At 34.6% G+C, this 13,477-nt stretch overlaps 1 protein-coding gene across 7 annotated transcripts in view; it reads right to left on the bottom strand.

Moving 5' to 3' along the window:
- Positions 1 to 1,044: 1,044 nt before the first annotated feature.
- LOC100643263 (TGF-beta receptor type-1) overlaps positions 1,045 to 13,477 on the bottom strand; it is a 68,478-nt gene continuing 56,045 nt past the window's right edge. For all 7 annotated transcript variants that reach the window (XM_048406421.1, XM_048406424.1, XM_048406419.1 and 4 more), the window contains 3 exons: positions 10,404 to 10,744; positions 9,151 to 9,390; positions 1,045 to 4,290 (listed from right to left, as the gene is read on the bottom strand). In XM_048406421.1, the coding sequence (XP_048262378.1) occupies positions 4,168 to 4,290; positions 9,151 to 9,390; positions 10,404 to 10,744 (704 nt within the window). In that variant the 3' untranslated portion in view covers positions 1,045 to 4,167. The remainder of the gene's footprint in view (positions 4,291 to 9,150; positions 9,391 to 10,403; positions 10,745 to 13,477) is intronic.

Raw genomic sequence — 13,477 nt, 5'->3', positions numbered from 1 at the left:
TGCGATAAGTACGATACATATCATATACCCCTACGAAATTTAACACAACGTTTTTTCGAACCTCCTATAATTCATCTTCTATTCTTGATAAAATCTTTTCAGTCTAAAGTCTAGAATAACACTTTTTATAAAACGTGTTTATAAAATGGGGCAGTAAGAAAAAGCACTGGTAACATGTGAGGCTTTAACAAGTTAAATTAAAGATATTTTTCCTCCAACGAACGTCTCTACGTATGTAAGAACGCGCATTATATCATTATTGGTCTCACTCACTCACTCATTTATTCTCACTCACTCACTCACTCACTCATTCACTCGCTCGCTCACTCACTCACTCATCCATTCACTCATTCACTCACTCATTCACTCACTCATTCACTCACTCACTCACCCACTCACTCACTCACTCACTCACTCACTCACTCACTCACTCACTCACTCACTCACTCCCTCACTCACTCATTTTAATTAAAACTCGATATCTCTTATTGGCACAAAATTGTACTAGTAATATGGAAACATCTGTGAAAACACGTTACCGTCGATGAAGTTCCACGACAAGGTGATTCTTTCAAACGCGTTTTAACAAATAAATTCTGAGTGAATTTGTTGGTAGAACTACATTGAACCACAGTAATTCTATGGATGTATTGTTATTATTTATAATATCATAAATTAACCTACGTCGTAATAGGAATGTGTACGAGAAGAACGTCGGTGGAAAAAAATGCGCCCCCCCTCCCTCGAAGAAGCATTCGTTCATTAAAAAAAAAAAAAAAAGAAAAAAAAAAAAAAAAATTGGGGCAGCGAGCTAGGAGCCGGATGCACGCACGGAACACGTCACGAGTTTAACAGCTACTGTATCATCTCCTTTTCCTTCTCTTTCGTGGATTATGTAAAATAGTTTACTTACTATAATCGAACAATATTAAATCGTTCAGTCTTTTGGTAGATTGCAGCGTTCACGATGTCGCTACGAATAAACGCATCTCTGGTCGATAACGCTCGGTCGATGAATTACGAGAAGAATCTCATCATCGGTCGTCGAAGAGAAACGAATTTTATTAATTTGTTTATTGACAAAATATTCTAGAGATACGTCTTGTTCCCACCTTTATAAGAGATTTATATCGTTTATACACAAATTTTAATTGGATCGTACATCAATATTCTTACTGTCGATGTTGCTTTTCTTCCAAAGAAAAAAAAAGAGTCATCGACATTGTGATTGTTTCTTTTTTCTTTGTTTTTTCGTAATAAAAGGGTCGTAGCAGCTGGGTTTCGAATGGTTTATAAAGTTCCTTTTAAAAAACAAAAGAGAAAAATCCGTTGAACGTTCCCTTTCAGGGACGCAGTTAATAAAAAAAAAAAACAATATAAAAATACAATTATGTGCATATCGAAGGACCCTCCATTAATTATACCATAATTAATCGCAAGTTTGTAGACTTTTACGCTGATTATTGGATGACAATGACTCGATTTTCCCTTTCCCTTCTTTCTCGGTGTTCTCTTGCGCACTATCTATTTCCTATCGTTCTTGTTATTTCATGTTCATTCCTGTCCGGTTCCAATTATGCTCTCTTGTGTTCACATTTGTTGTTCACATTTTCTGAATGTGTCGGCTCTGTTTCACGATAATATACGATAACATAACCACGTACCTCCGTCGAAGAAAGTTTGACGTCCTTAATTATCTTTTTCCTTTTTCTTCTTATTTAACATTACCGATTCAATCAACCGTCTTTGGAGCCGCGACGAGTGGTCGTTAAACACAATTTAGCTTCGTAGAGACATACCATACGCATATTTCCATATTACTCGCTCGTTTTCACTATGTAACAAACACGTGCACAACTCCGTCTCTCATGATTGCTTTTCGAGAACCGCGGCACATAGGAACGCGTGTTACAATCATGAATATTTTTTATCTTGCTCCTCAAAACGCGAATCTAAAGGAAACGTATAAAATATCACTCATGAAAAAATCGGAGCGATAATTAACAATATTCAAGGAGAACACGCGTTCGTAATTGAAGCATCAACATCGTTCTCTCTCTCTCTCTCTCTCTCTCTCTATGTTTCCCTTTCTCATCGATCCATGAAAAAATTCACGAAAATATAGTTTCTCCAATGTTTTTCTTTGTTTTCTTTTTTTTTTCTGTATCAATTTGCTTTCATTTCTCCTCTTTGTTCTCTTTTAAAACTCTCTTTTTCGCTACCTTTCAGTCGTAGGTTCGCAGTCTGTCTCTTCTTCCATTTTCTATCTTCTATTCCACAGTTGCTCAGTCTGTCCCTTTCATACATACATAAACGAACATTCATTCTTGAGCTTAGCACCCTTTAATTTCAGCCTTCCTGTGTTACAAAGGAAACACGCTTCGAAAGTCCCGCGTATCATGACGCACCGCCTTCAGCTCGCGTATCACGATTAATACGCAAAAATATTTCGTCTTGAGCAAAATATCTGGGTATGTCTAACGCTAAGAATACGTGTAGTCGTACCATATGTGTGTATAGAATGTGTGTATATGTGTACGTGTGTGTGTAATATCCGGTTAACGAACCAAACCAAATAGTAGAAAACTACGAATGTCATTCGTTGTAAAAACTTTGAGAATAATTGGAAATTTACCGTTGCGAAAAGGATACCTATATGTAAAAGGTATTGTTTGTTTCTGTTGAATAAAAGATCACGTAAAAATGCTAAATAAAGAATACTATTATTTTTGTTTCTTTTGTTTAAGCATTCATCTCGATCATAGTTTCTCTTATAAACAAAAACAAAATCACGTATACTTCTGTGTGACTGTGTCTATTCGACAACCATAAATTGTTCGGCTCTTGCTAACTACCCTGTATATATGTACAGAATCGATGCAAATATTCGACTCTGTCTAATCGCAAAAACAAGAAATAAGGATATGCATTTCTCTTCTAACATGATGTGTATGAATACGCTCCCATAAAAGAAGGAAAAAGAAACTTAGTCTCTGCACGCACCGGTAAAATAGGCGAATAAATCCATATGACACTATGTGTAAATTTTGAGTAAAGGAGGAAAACTATATATGTATAAAATGTATAAGGAAAAGAGCGAAAACATATGAAATTATGACGCGGAGGCCATTATTTTCTCGTGAAGTCGTCTCAACCCATACGCTGGACGAGGAAGGTCCACCTGTCAGGAATCATTGTCGATCGGTCAATCGAATTCGATAGTTAATTATTTAATCATCTTGCTGAAATGATTGCCATTACAAACTAGTCGACGAACAAATTACTTCGGTTAATCGAATCGGATCGCCCAACAACGAATATACGTAATTACATATATGTGTATATATTAATATACAAATTTATTAATATTTATTAATATTACTCAATAATATTCATTAATATTACTCAATAATTTATATACGTCATTATCTTATCATTACTATTAATAAATATACAGCAGAGGTGTGTGACATGTGATCAGGCACGATATCATATTCGATTAACCGAACACTTTACGCATGTTTATTTATTCCGTTTCAACCAATCGATCGATCGTCAGGAACTGAACGCCCTGATATTCTCTCATTTTGCACATTCATCACCAACCCTGTCCATGTTTCTGTTAGACATTACATGCTTTATTACTTTTTCTTTTTTTTTTTTTTTTTTATCTTTTAAAACAAGATGTTCTTTCAGTTGCCCGACTACGACTTCTTTACATAGAATAATTCCGCTACCTTATACGTACAAGCTGAAACTTGAAATTAGGGTTACAACTCGACCAAGTGAACGCGATCAAAGGAACGTCACCTCCATTTCATTTATTTCTTTTTTTTGTCTGATTTTTTCGCTTTTTTAAATATCTTTTTAACCAGTCTTTCGTTAGGCTTTCTGATCCAACTATTAGAATTTCTCACTTTCGACCAAATGTCTTATCTCTTTCTGTTTCGCTCTTTTTTCCATGCTCTCTCTCTCTCTCTCCCTCTCTCTCTCTCTCTCTCTCTCTTTCTTCTCTCTCCCCTTGCTTTCTCTCGCTCACTCGCGGAGTAACACGGCACTTAAAAGTGTTATTGCGATAAAAGTATTACAATTAAAGTAAATGTCCACGTATGTTTCGAGCACTTCTAGTATTCCGGTCATTTCGACGACCTGCTGATTCTCTTCGTTTCACTTCAAGTCCTCCATCGCACCGTAGTTTGCGAGAGATTTTTTAATCCTAAGCGCGGTTAGTCTAGCTGCCGCGTTGTGATACCAACACTCCTTCATCACCTTCGACATCACTTGTAACGCCTGGAAAAGAAACCAAACGACACGTGTATCATAGATTGTACAAAACTTTCTACAATTATCATACACACCTTTACATGTAATTAATGATCAAGCAAAATATAAAGAATTTAATTGACAATTTCTCTTAATCTGTTAACTACGGAGTTTAGTTTTAAAAGTTCGTTATAGAGTGCGCAGGCAAAATCAAACAATGACGAGTATACACGTCGACCGCAGGGTAAATGCTCCTATTATAAATTTTACGAGAGGAAGGATTACATTTCTATTCGATAAAAAATTAACAATTTGTTGTTGAAAAAAGGTATTGATATTAAAAATTTAAAAATTGCCAAAAAATAATAAAGTAAAGTACACAAAACAATTCGAGGAATAATCGATGCATTAGGAAAAAAAAATCAACTCGATTTATAAAAAGCAATACATTATACGAAGTGTGACCGATATAACAAAGAAAATAATCAAATAATCAAAATCTTTTTTTTATATATATGTGTATAAAATATGTATAAAATATGTATAAAATAAAAATATGTATATATATAAAATAAAATACATAAGTTTTAGTAAAAGTATAAAGGAAACGTATCACTAAATGTCATTTATATTACTTTTTACTAAAATTTTGGGTTTTTATAGTAAATGGTAACATTTTATTTTACACGACGAGCATACACGTCAACCGCACCGAGATAAAGTTTTAAATTGGTCAAAGAATCTGTTACGAAATATAAGATAAGATAAGCTAGATTAAGTATAGATAACGAGATGCAGAATAAGGACTATTATGTAAGAAATAGAACTCTGTAATCCCGAAGGGAAAACGATAAAGAATTACTACTATGTGTAATAAAATATATTCGAGTATAAGTGGACTGTGGATATTCATGTAAGTTTTAATTTTTATAAGTATAACTGTAATAAAGTTAATAATTATATGTAACAATTAAAGCACACCTCATTAATTTCAGTGACCCTGAAATACGTTGTCAAAATCAATATTCTTTTTTCTTTCATTTAATCGTACTTCATAATTTGTTCACTTGGACATTTAATAAATTTTTCTAACTTTATTGCTGAATAACATGTGGATGTTTACCCTTAACGGAATACCATCTTGGAGTTTGTCTATTTCATTTCTTTAGTGCGGCCAATGGGGTGTTTTCTTTTTAGTCTTCTTTTTTTATGGGTTTTGCTCGCTTCAGCAGTCAGCTGGTTTGGATGTGTTGTCATTCTTTTCTTGTATTTTTTTGCGTATCTGCCAATTTCTTCTTTGACCAGTGGTATTTTTAGATCTTTCTGGATTAGGACTATTGTTCTGAATATTTTTGATCGTAACAACTCTAGTTTATTTATGCGGCTCATTACTGCTCTCCTCCACAGTGGTATTCCGTACGTACAAATTGGTTTTATCATCGCTTTGTAGATTTTTAGTTTATTTTCTATGCTGAGTTTAGAGTTTCGACTAGTTAGCCAGTACATCTGTCTTCTTTTTATCCGCATTTTGTCTATAATTGATTTAATATCTTGTTTTCATGTAAGTTGTGTGTTTAAGCGGAGTCCTAGGCATTTAACTTGCCTTGTTTGTGTTATGTGCGTCTCGTTCAATTGGATACTTGGTGGTTTCCGTTTCCTTAGTGTAAATGTAATATTGGTTGCATTTACCGAGGTTTGCTTTTATTTGTTCATCTTGTAGTCATTTTTCTATTTTTGTGATGTGCTCTTGTAGTAATGTGACTGGCGTTTCTGGATTAGTGTGCCTGACTACTACAGGCACACTAATGTACACTACAAATGTCGGCATTTTGCTGTTGGTAGTTGTTGGTATGCCGATCGTTGTTTTGTTTGTTCCGGAAAGTGTTTTTTGTTTGTTTGTAAGAGGCTTTCATGGTTCACTTTATAAAAATGCTTTCTTAATGCCCATGAAGAAGAATGTACAGTATTGTTTCTTTTCTATTGCCAGTAAAATTTCGTTAACGAACCTGTGCATTTGCTCTATCATGGAGTGTTTGTTTCTGAATCCAAATTGGTGATCTGGTATTAACTTTTCTTTTTCTATTGTTGGTTTTAGGCGACCGTATATCATTTTCTCTAGTATTTGGGAAAACACAGGAAGTAGTGATATCGGTCTGCAAGATTCAGTTGGGTGTGGTTCTTTGCCTGGTTTAGGTAACATTATCGATTCTTAAAATTGCATGGAGTATTATTGTGATTAATCGTATTGCTTTGGGGGAAGGTTTTTCAATATTTTACCAATAAAATCAATATTTTGAACGAGTTTTTCCTGTACATATGATCCCCGTTCAGCTTTAGTTTCCAAAACGTTCAATTAGCGAAAAAAAACTTCGATTAAATTGTCATTCCGATTAGGTACACTTCATTCTGGAATAGGCAGTCGCAGTTATAGCGAACGATTCTCCATTAACGTGAAATAATCTTTGACGAATTGACTGATATATGGAATATTGATATATTAACATTGCGCTTTTATTTATTAATTAGAATAATTTTCAATTGGTCAATCAAGTGAAACTATAAAAAAGTTACCTTCCTGTTTTTGCGTCCAGGCTTTCAGGACATAAATTAAAACATCGCACATAAGCTCAGCGCAACAGCGGCTTAAATTTAACTTACAATAATAGGCGTAAAAAAAAAAAAAAAATGTAATAATGCATGGCTACGTCGTACCGTCGCGTATCGGTACTTTTGCCTGTACCACCCTACAATTAGAATTCAGCGTTTATTCTGGGAAAAAACCATGTAAAAACAAATATGTAAAAATCCTGGAATTAATAAACAAAGTTAAAAAAAAATAAATAAAAAATAAAAAAGTTACCTCCTCCCCAATTACAATAATTTTGAAATATGTATGTTGCGAACGCCTTGCACAATTTTTTCCTGTACATATAATCATCGATCTTGGGTAAGGGCTTAGTTTCCGAGATCTTCGAAAGAAACTGTCGGTGATACTACAGTGAATTCTGCGTCGGTAACAGCGTATGCGTTAGTATTGGAAACATCCACGTGGAATATAAAAGCATAAGATAGTGGACGAGGAACGACGTAGAATTTGTCTAATTGAATGGCAACAAGCTCCTTGCCTTCGTAGGAGTGTAAGAGGGCCATCCTTTTCCGTGATGACGAACGTACAATATCGTATCGACTCGGAGATTAGGTAAGCATCTTAGAAATAGCGACAGTGACATGTAGTTCACATTGTATAATTACGAAATATAAACTACTGTAAAATATATATTTTTTACATGTCCTTACACTAGATAATGCATTTAATTATCTTACTATTATTACGCATGGAAAATATCCTGTCTCCGTCACACTCTTGAGATGCCTTCAAGAGCACTCAAAAAAGAGAAACACCTTTTATTTTAAATTTCTCTATTTAATTTTAGATATCCTTTATCTAAGCAACATAAGTAACACAGCTGCAATTGAGTTGGATACCTAATAGACTATCACATCGCGTCGTCACGTGAGAAGAATCCAAGTACCATTCTTTGCAAACTCAGAAGGGTTATATTTTTTCGCGCCGATCGCCCTGCAAGTAGATTCTCCTGTTCCAACCGACTCCAGTCACAAAATTCCCTTAGTTTCAGAAAATGCTGCCTCCTAAAATCCTTAAGACTGCAAAACTGCATCGATAATCAGATAATCTCCACCAAAAAATTCTATAATAATGTCTAATAATAATGTCTTTCCCCGTGTTCGATCGATTAAAATTACAATTTTAGATCTATCTAAAATCTAAAAGAGCGACGAGCGTAAACGGGAGTCGCGAACAGGATAGTGACTTTTTCGCTCCGAAGGTTATAACGACTAAAGGGTAAGAGGGAGACTGTAATCTCTTCGGACGGAGCTCTTCATATAATTACAAGCGAATCTCGCCTCAGATAAATTCGTTTGATCATTTGATTCTATTTGATATCGCTAGTTAGCGCACTGCCAGTGTGTCAAAACCGAGCATCCACACTCATAATCACACATATAATAATCTTTCTGATTATAATTATAATATCCATATCTGGGTTTAAAATTCGAATCTAATTGTTTTAGATCTAATACCCAAGTTTTGCAATCCTTCGCAAAGATAGTTGAATATACCCACATGATACGATTTTACTACTCAAGTTGTGTTGACTTTTCTTAACCAAAACAGAATCAATACTAATATTTCCCATGACTCCCTGTGTCCGAATCTTACAGGTTCCTTCACGTCAGGTTCGTCCTCGCAAACAACAGTCCTGGCGTCCTGATTTCGTGTCACGTTTGATCGCGTATTTACCTACTAACGTATTTACATTTATTTTATAGAATACGGATGTATATATGTATACGGATTATATATATTTATATATATAAAATCTCGCACTACTCGCAGCTCCGACTCATAACACTATTATTATAATAACCAACCTCTGTTTTAAAATTATTAGGAGTGATCAGTGGAATAACAGTTAAAATGTTTTCAACGCTGCAGGTAAATGAGGACTCATTATTAGAATAACTTATGCCACTGACTGATTACCTAACACACTGCTTGATTACGGATTAAATGAACGTAAACTTGTATTATGTAAATGGAAAATCGTAAGTAGTAAAGAGAATCAGAAAACTCCTTTTATGTATCTGATAGCTAATTATATGTAATAAAATAGTTCTACTCTACTGTCTATTATTTTAAACCTACGATTTGACCCATTTACGTGTTACGTAGAACAGCCCGAATATAAACAGTAGCAAATATACAACGCGAAGTGAAGTTCATGGCATAAGCTCAACCCTTTTCTTAAGAACGCAAGGATCAAAGCTTTGTAGAAGTTTTGAGAAGCAGCACGTGACACGTACCTCGATCGACTGCCACCGATTCGGTATCGATGGCCTCTGTCTGTCGGTACACACAACCTTACGCATCTCTTCGATCGTCGGATCAGAAGGCACCAAATCGTAAAACGGCAGCTGATATTCGTCGTGAATTCCGCCGACGTTGCATCGCCTTGCGATCTCCCAGAGGATCAGCCCCAGAGCGTACACGTCAGCCCTCTTGAAGGAATCAAAGTGGTTCATGTTTATCGTCTCTTCGAGAACCTAAAAGCAGAAGTAACAATTCTCAGCAGCCGCACTCTTCAAGAGGAGAATGAAAATGGGCTTTCTCCGTAGCGAGAAGTTTGAGAACCAGCGAGTTAACTTTGCTGCCTTCCCCGCTTCCATGCCAAATACCAATCTCAAAAGTAATGATTAAATGTGTTTTACAGCATATGTAAAAAAAATATTGGTTTTTGAAGAAAAATTTGTCGTATTTATTTGAATCAATAACAATCGATAGACTGCGGATATTTATGCATTTATGAGATATTTCCAAGCATCAAAATGCATATGATATTCAAAAATCTATGAGATGTCCAAAGCAAATTGCTTATTATAATAAATATTCAGTAGATGGAACAAATCTTTGATTGGGTTACGTTCCAATATTTTTAGGGAAAAGGCGCCATTTGAATCGTATTAAATCTAAATTAAATTATATGGGAAAAGAAATTGACGTCCTTATCTGAATTACATTAAATGAAAATGGTGTAAGAAAGATTTGTATAAAAACAGAACCAAGGGTACGAAAAATATATTTTCAAATCTGATATGTATTATAGAAATAAAAATGGAAATAGAAATTTCCATAACTAATTACCTTTCAACTTACGAATAAGGATTTCCCTATTTATATGCTTATAATACTTAAACATGTGTTGAGTTATAACATAAATTTGTTTTTATATACACATGTATAGAATATACATACTTATATGCATATAATATTAGGTTGTCCCGAAAGTTTCTTTCGTTTTATAAGGCAATAATAGATACAACATCTTTTGTTTTATATTATTTTATTGAATTATGTATGATCCATTTTGTTGTATTACTACAAAATGGATAAAACAAAGAATGTTGCGCATCTATTATTTCCTTATAAAACGAAAGAAACTTTTGGGACAACCTAATATATTACAATTCAATATTTCCAATACATCTCGCACACATTTGGCTATTTCGATAAACAAAGCGAATGGGTAAAATGTGAATTTTTTAAATTTATAATTTACCTCGGGTGCCATGTACCGCTTAGTGCCCACCCGATTATTTAGTTGGATATCGACGGTGTCTGTTATTACATCATGCCTGACGGCCAATCCAAGATCGCCGATCGCGCATGTGCCATTCGTCTTCACGAGGATATTTTTCGACTTGAGATCCCTGTGAGCGATGGCTGGTTTCCCTTGCGTGCCGACGATCTCCATGTGAAGATGCGCTAACCCGGTGGCAATCGACAGAGCCATCCTGATCATACCGTTCGTATCAACGGTCGATCTGTTCAAATAATCGAACAGCGAACCCTTCTCGTGATAATCTGTGATCAACCACAGCTGGGTCCACGTACCATTATCTGAGGAACAAAGACATAACTTGTATTTCGGATTATTCTTAATTTGAATATATATGTCGTATACATTAGTGTTTGCTTAAATTCCAATAAGTCGAGGGATTCGTATTGTAGGCACCGTTACAAAGAACAATAGAAAGAATATAGTGAAAACAAGCAAGAAACATATTCTTTGCTTTCTCTGACTATATTTATTCACTGGTTTTATTATTAAGTTTAGCTTACAATGTCTAGTGAAGAGTAGCGGATTTGGGTCATTTGAATTTAAACTGAAAGAACTCTTTTTATTCTGGTTGGTTTCGACGCCTCTCAGTCGTGCTTGGCGAAAGTATTGCGCGAATGACGCGAAGTTTACATACAGCCTAAAATCTGGTTATTCACAGCGCGTATACGTGCATGTTGCTTTGTACATGTATATGCATATGTGTAATTACAATTAGTCCAGCCTACTCAATATTTCTTCAGGAATAAATTAATAGTAAAAATGTTTTTGCATAATATGATTCGGAACGATACTTTGCACAAAATAAGCGATTTTTATATAATTGTTACCTCCGTTGCTTCACAAACAAAATATCAATTAAACGGAAAAAAAAGACTTTTTTTACACTTGGCTTTGTACCTTAGAAACAATTTGTCGCGCGTGAAAAAGTTTCAATAAGCAGTTACAGCTAATAAAATTATCTGTAAAATTTTAGCTGTTACGTTACGATAAATCCAATTGTTAGATGACAAATTAGTAAGAGATGCGAAGAAATCCGTTTTCCTTAAATCCTTTATAATTTTAGGTAAAATTGTCTTAAAATATCAAGGATTTGTGGTAAGTAAGTTAATATTAGTCGTATCAAACTACGTGTAGTGAACCAAATTTCGAATCGATCCGTTTGTTAATTTTCGCACAACTTCCGAAGCTTTCGTCAACTTACGAAACGGGAAATACTTTGATATTTGACCGAACAAGATGTTTTCATTCAAACTCTTGGCTAAAATACAGCTACGATCATTTTTTATTAGTTGTAAAATGCAATAACTTTTACATTTCTTATCCTATCATAGTGGAATTTGTTTCTATCAATTTCTGAAATCATTTCATGTAATTTAAAAAAAAAAAGGATTTCTCTAGGATCAATTGACTAGGTACTGACAGATATCTATTTTTCTTCGTTCAAAAAATCGTCAGTACGAAACATTAGGAAATGAAACAGGTGTCGTTTTACAATTTATTACTTGTATTATATGTGGATCCTTTCGTATTGATTGGATGACCATAAAAGATTAATTAATTAACGAACATTTGCAAAGTTGATGCATTTTCATAGTAGGCGATTAGAGGCCTTGAATGTAGCGAAAGAGGCTGCTGACAATGAGAGCTCAACGCGTCGTTGCCGACTCGACCGGAACCGCGATCGCGCGAAAATTGTAACACATGGAAAAAATCGCATTATCTCGGCAGCTATACGATTTAGAAAGACAGTCTTTCTCTAATTTGGTGTTACTCGAGTAAAGGAAACGATCGGTGATATCTATTTCCTTGTTTAATGTTATTTAGAGACAAAAAATAAAAATCAAATCTTTGTGTTTTCTGTTCAACTTATAGTTATTAAAGTCATAAAAAAACGCCCTATAATCAAAATTAATAACAACGAGTTGGAAATTAGACTACTAATTAGCAGAATGGAAAGGATAATTTTATCGAATGTCCGTCAGATTATTCCTTACGTTTTAATAGTTGACATTCTATACAAATTAGGGTTGGAACCATACTCTGCCATATCAATTCTGAGAGCTCGTTTAAGCGAGCAAGGACTATCACACGTTATGAGTTCCCGATGACAGGTTTTTATACAAACTGATGATACTGATAAACTCCCTGAGGTCCTCTAAATTCAATTTGATAATACGAATTACTGGACTTTCATATCCTCTGGGAATCTTACAAACTTCCTTCCTATACAAGAGGATATATATACATAATATATGTACATAAGGCTAAACAGATGCTTTAAGAAGTTCAGAATCAAATACTACATTTCCAGCAACTGTTGACACAAGTCGAGCTAGCAATAAAATAAATAATAAGTCGAGCGGAACAGATAAAAATCTAATGAACAATGTCTCGTCCCTTATACCTACAATCACATTCTTATCGGCCAAAGCAAAAACTAGACGAGCATTACCCTTTAATCCTATCTTATCAGATACTCCAGATCGATCGAATCCAAGTTCAGTCTGATAATTCATGCTATGGGCAATGAGGAGAACCTCGCAAGTATCATATCACTAGTCACGTATCGGCGAAACCTACAAAAAAGAAATTCAGGAGCAAGTTTCGAATTTTATGCCCGGTACCAAACATTGATCAATTTATTACGAATTCAATTAAGACAATAAAGCAATGCAATCCAAAATAATTTTCACTTAATTCTTTGCAGCTATGCAGTTTTTTAGAAAATGTATCGGAAATAGGCAACGAATATACAGAAAATGGGAACAATCTGATTAACCGTTTACACCATACCCAAGTCTGATCAGAGTTCTGATCTTCTGCCCAAACCTGAGACAAAGTTCCATTAAATATAGAATAACTAGAACCAAAGCTCCAACAAGCAAGTAATAAATACTAATATTAAAATATATTAAAACGAGGGAACTGAATCCGATACGGCATTAAAAACGGTCGAAGACTTAAGATAAATAGAATCATTCAGCGCTACTGGAGAAGTAGCCATTTATGTT

Source organism: Bombus terrestris, chromosome 6 (assembly GCF_910591885.1).
Source record: "Bombus terrestris chromosome 6, iyBomTerr1.2, whole genome shotgun sequence".
Classification (NCBI taxonomy): domain Eukaryota; kingdom Metazoa; phylum Arthropoda; class Insecta; order Hymenoptera; family Apidae; genus Bombus; species Bombus terrestris.
This window is presented reverse-complemented; position numbering and strand designations above follow the sequence as displayed.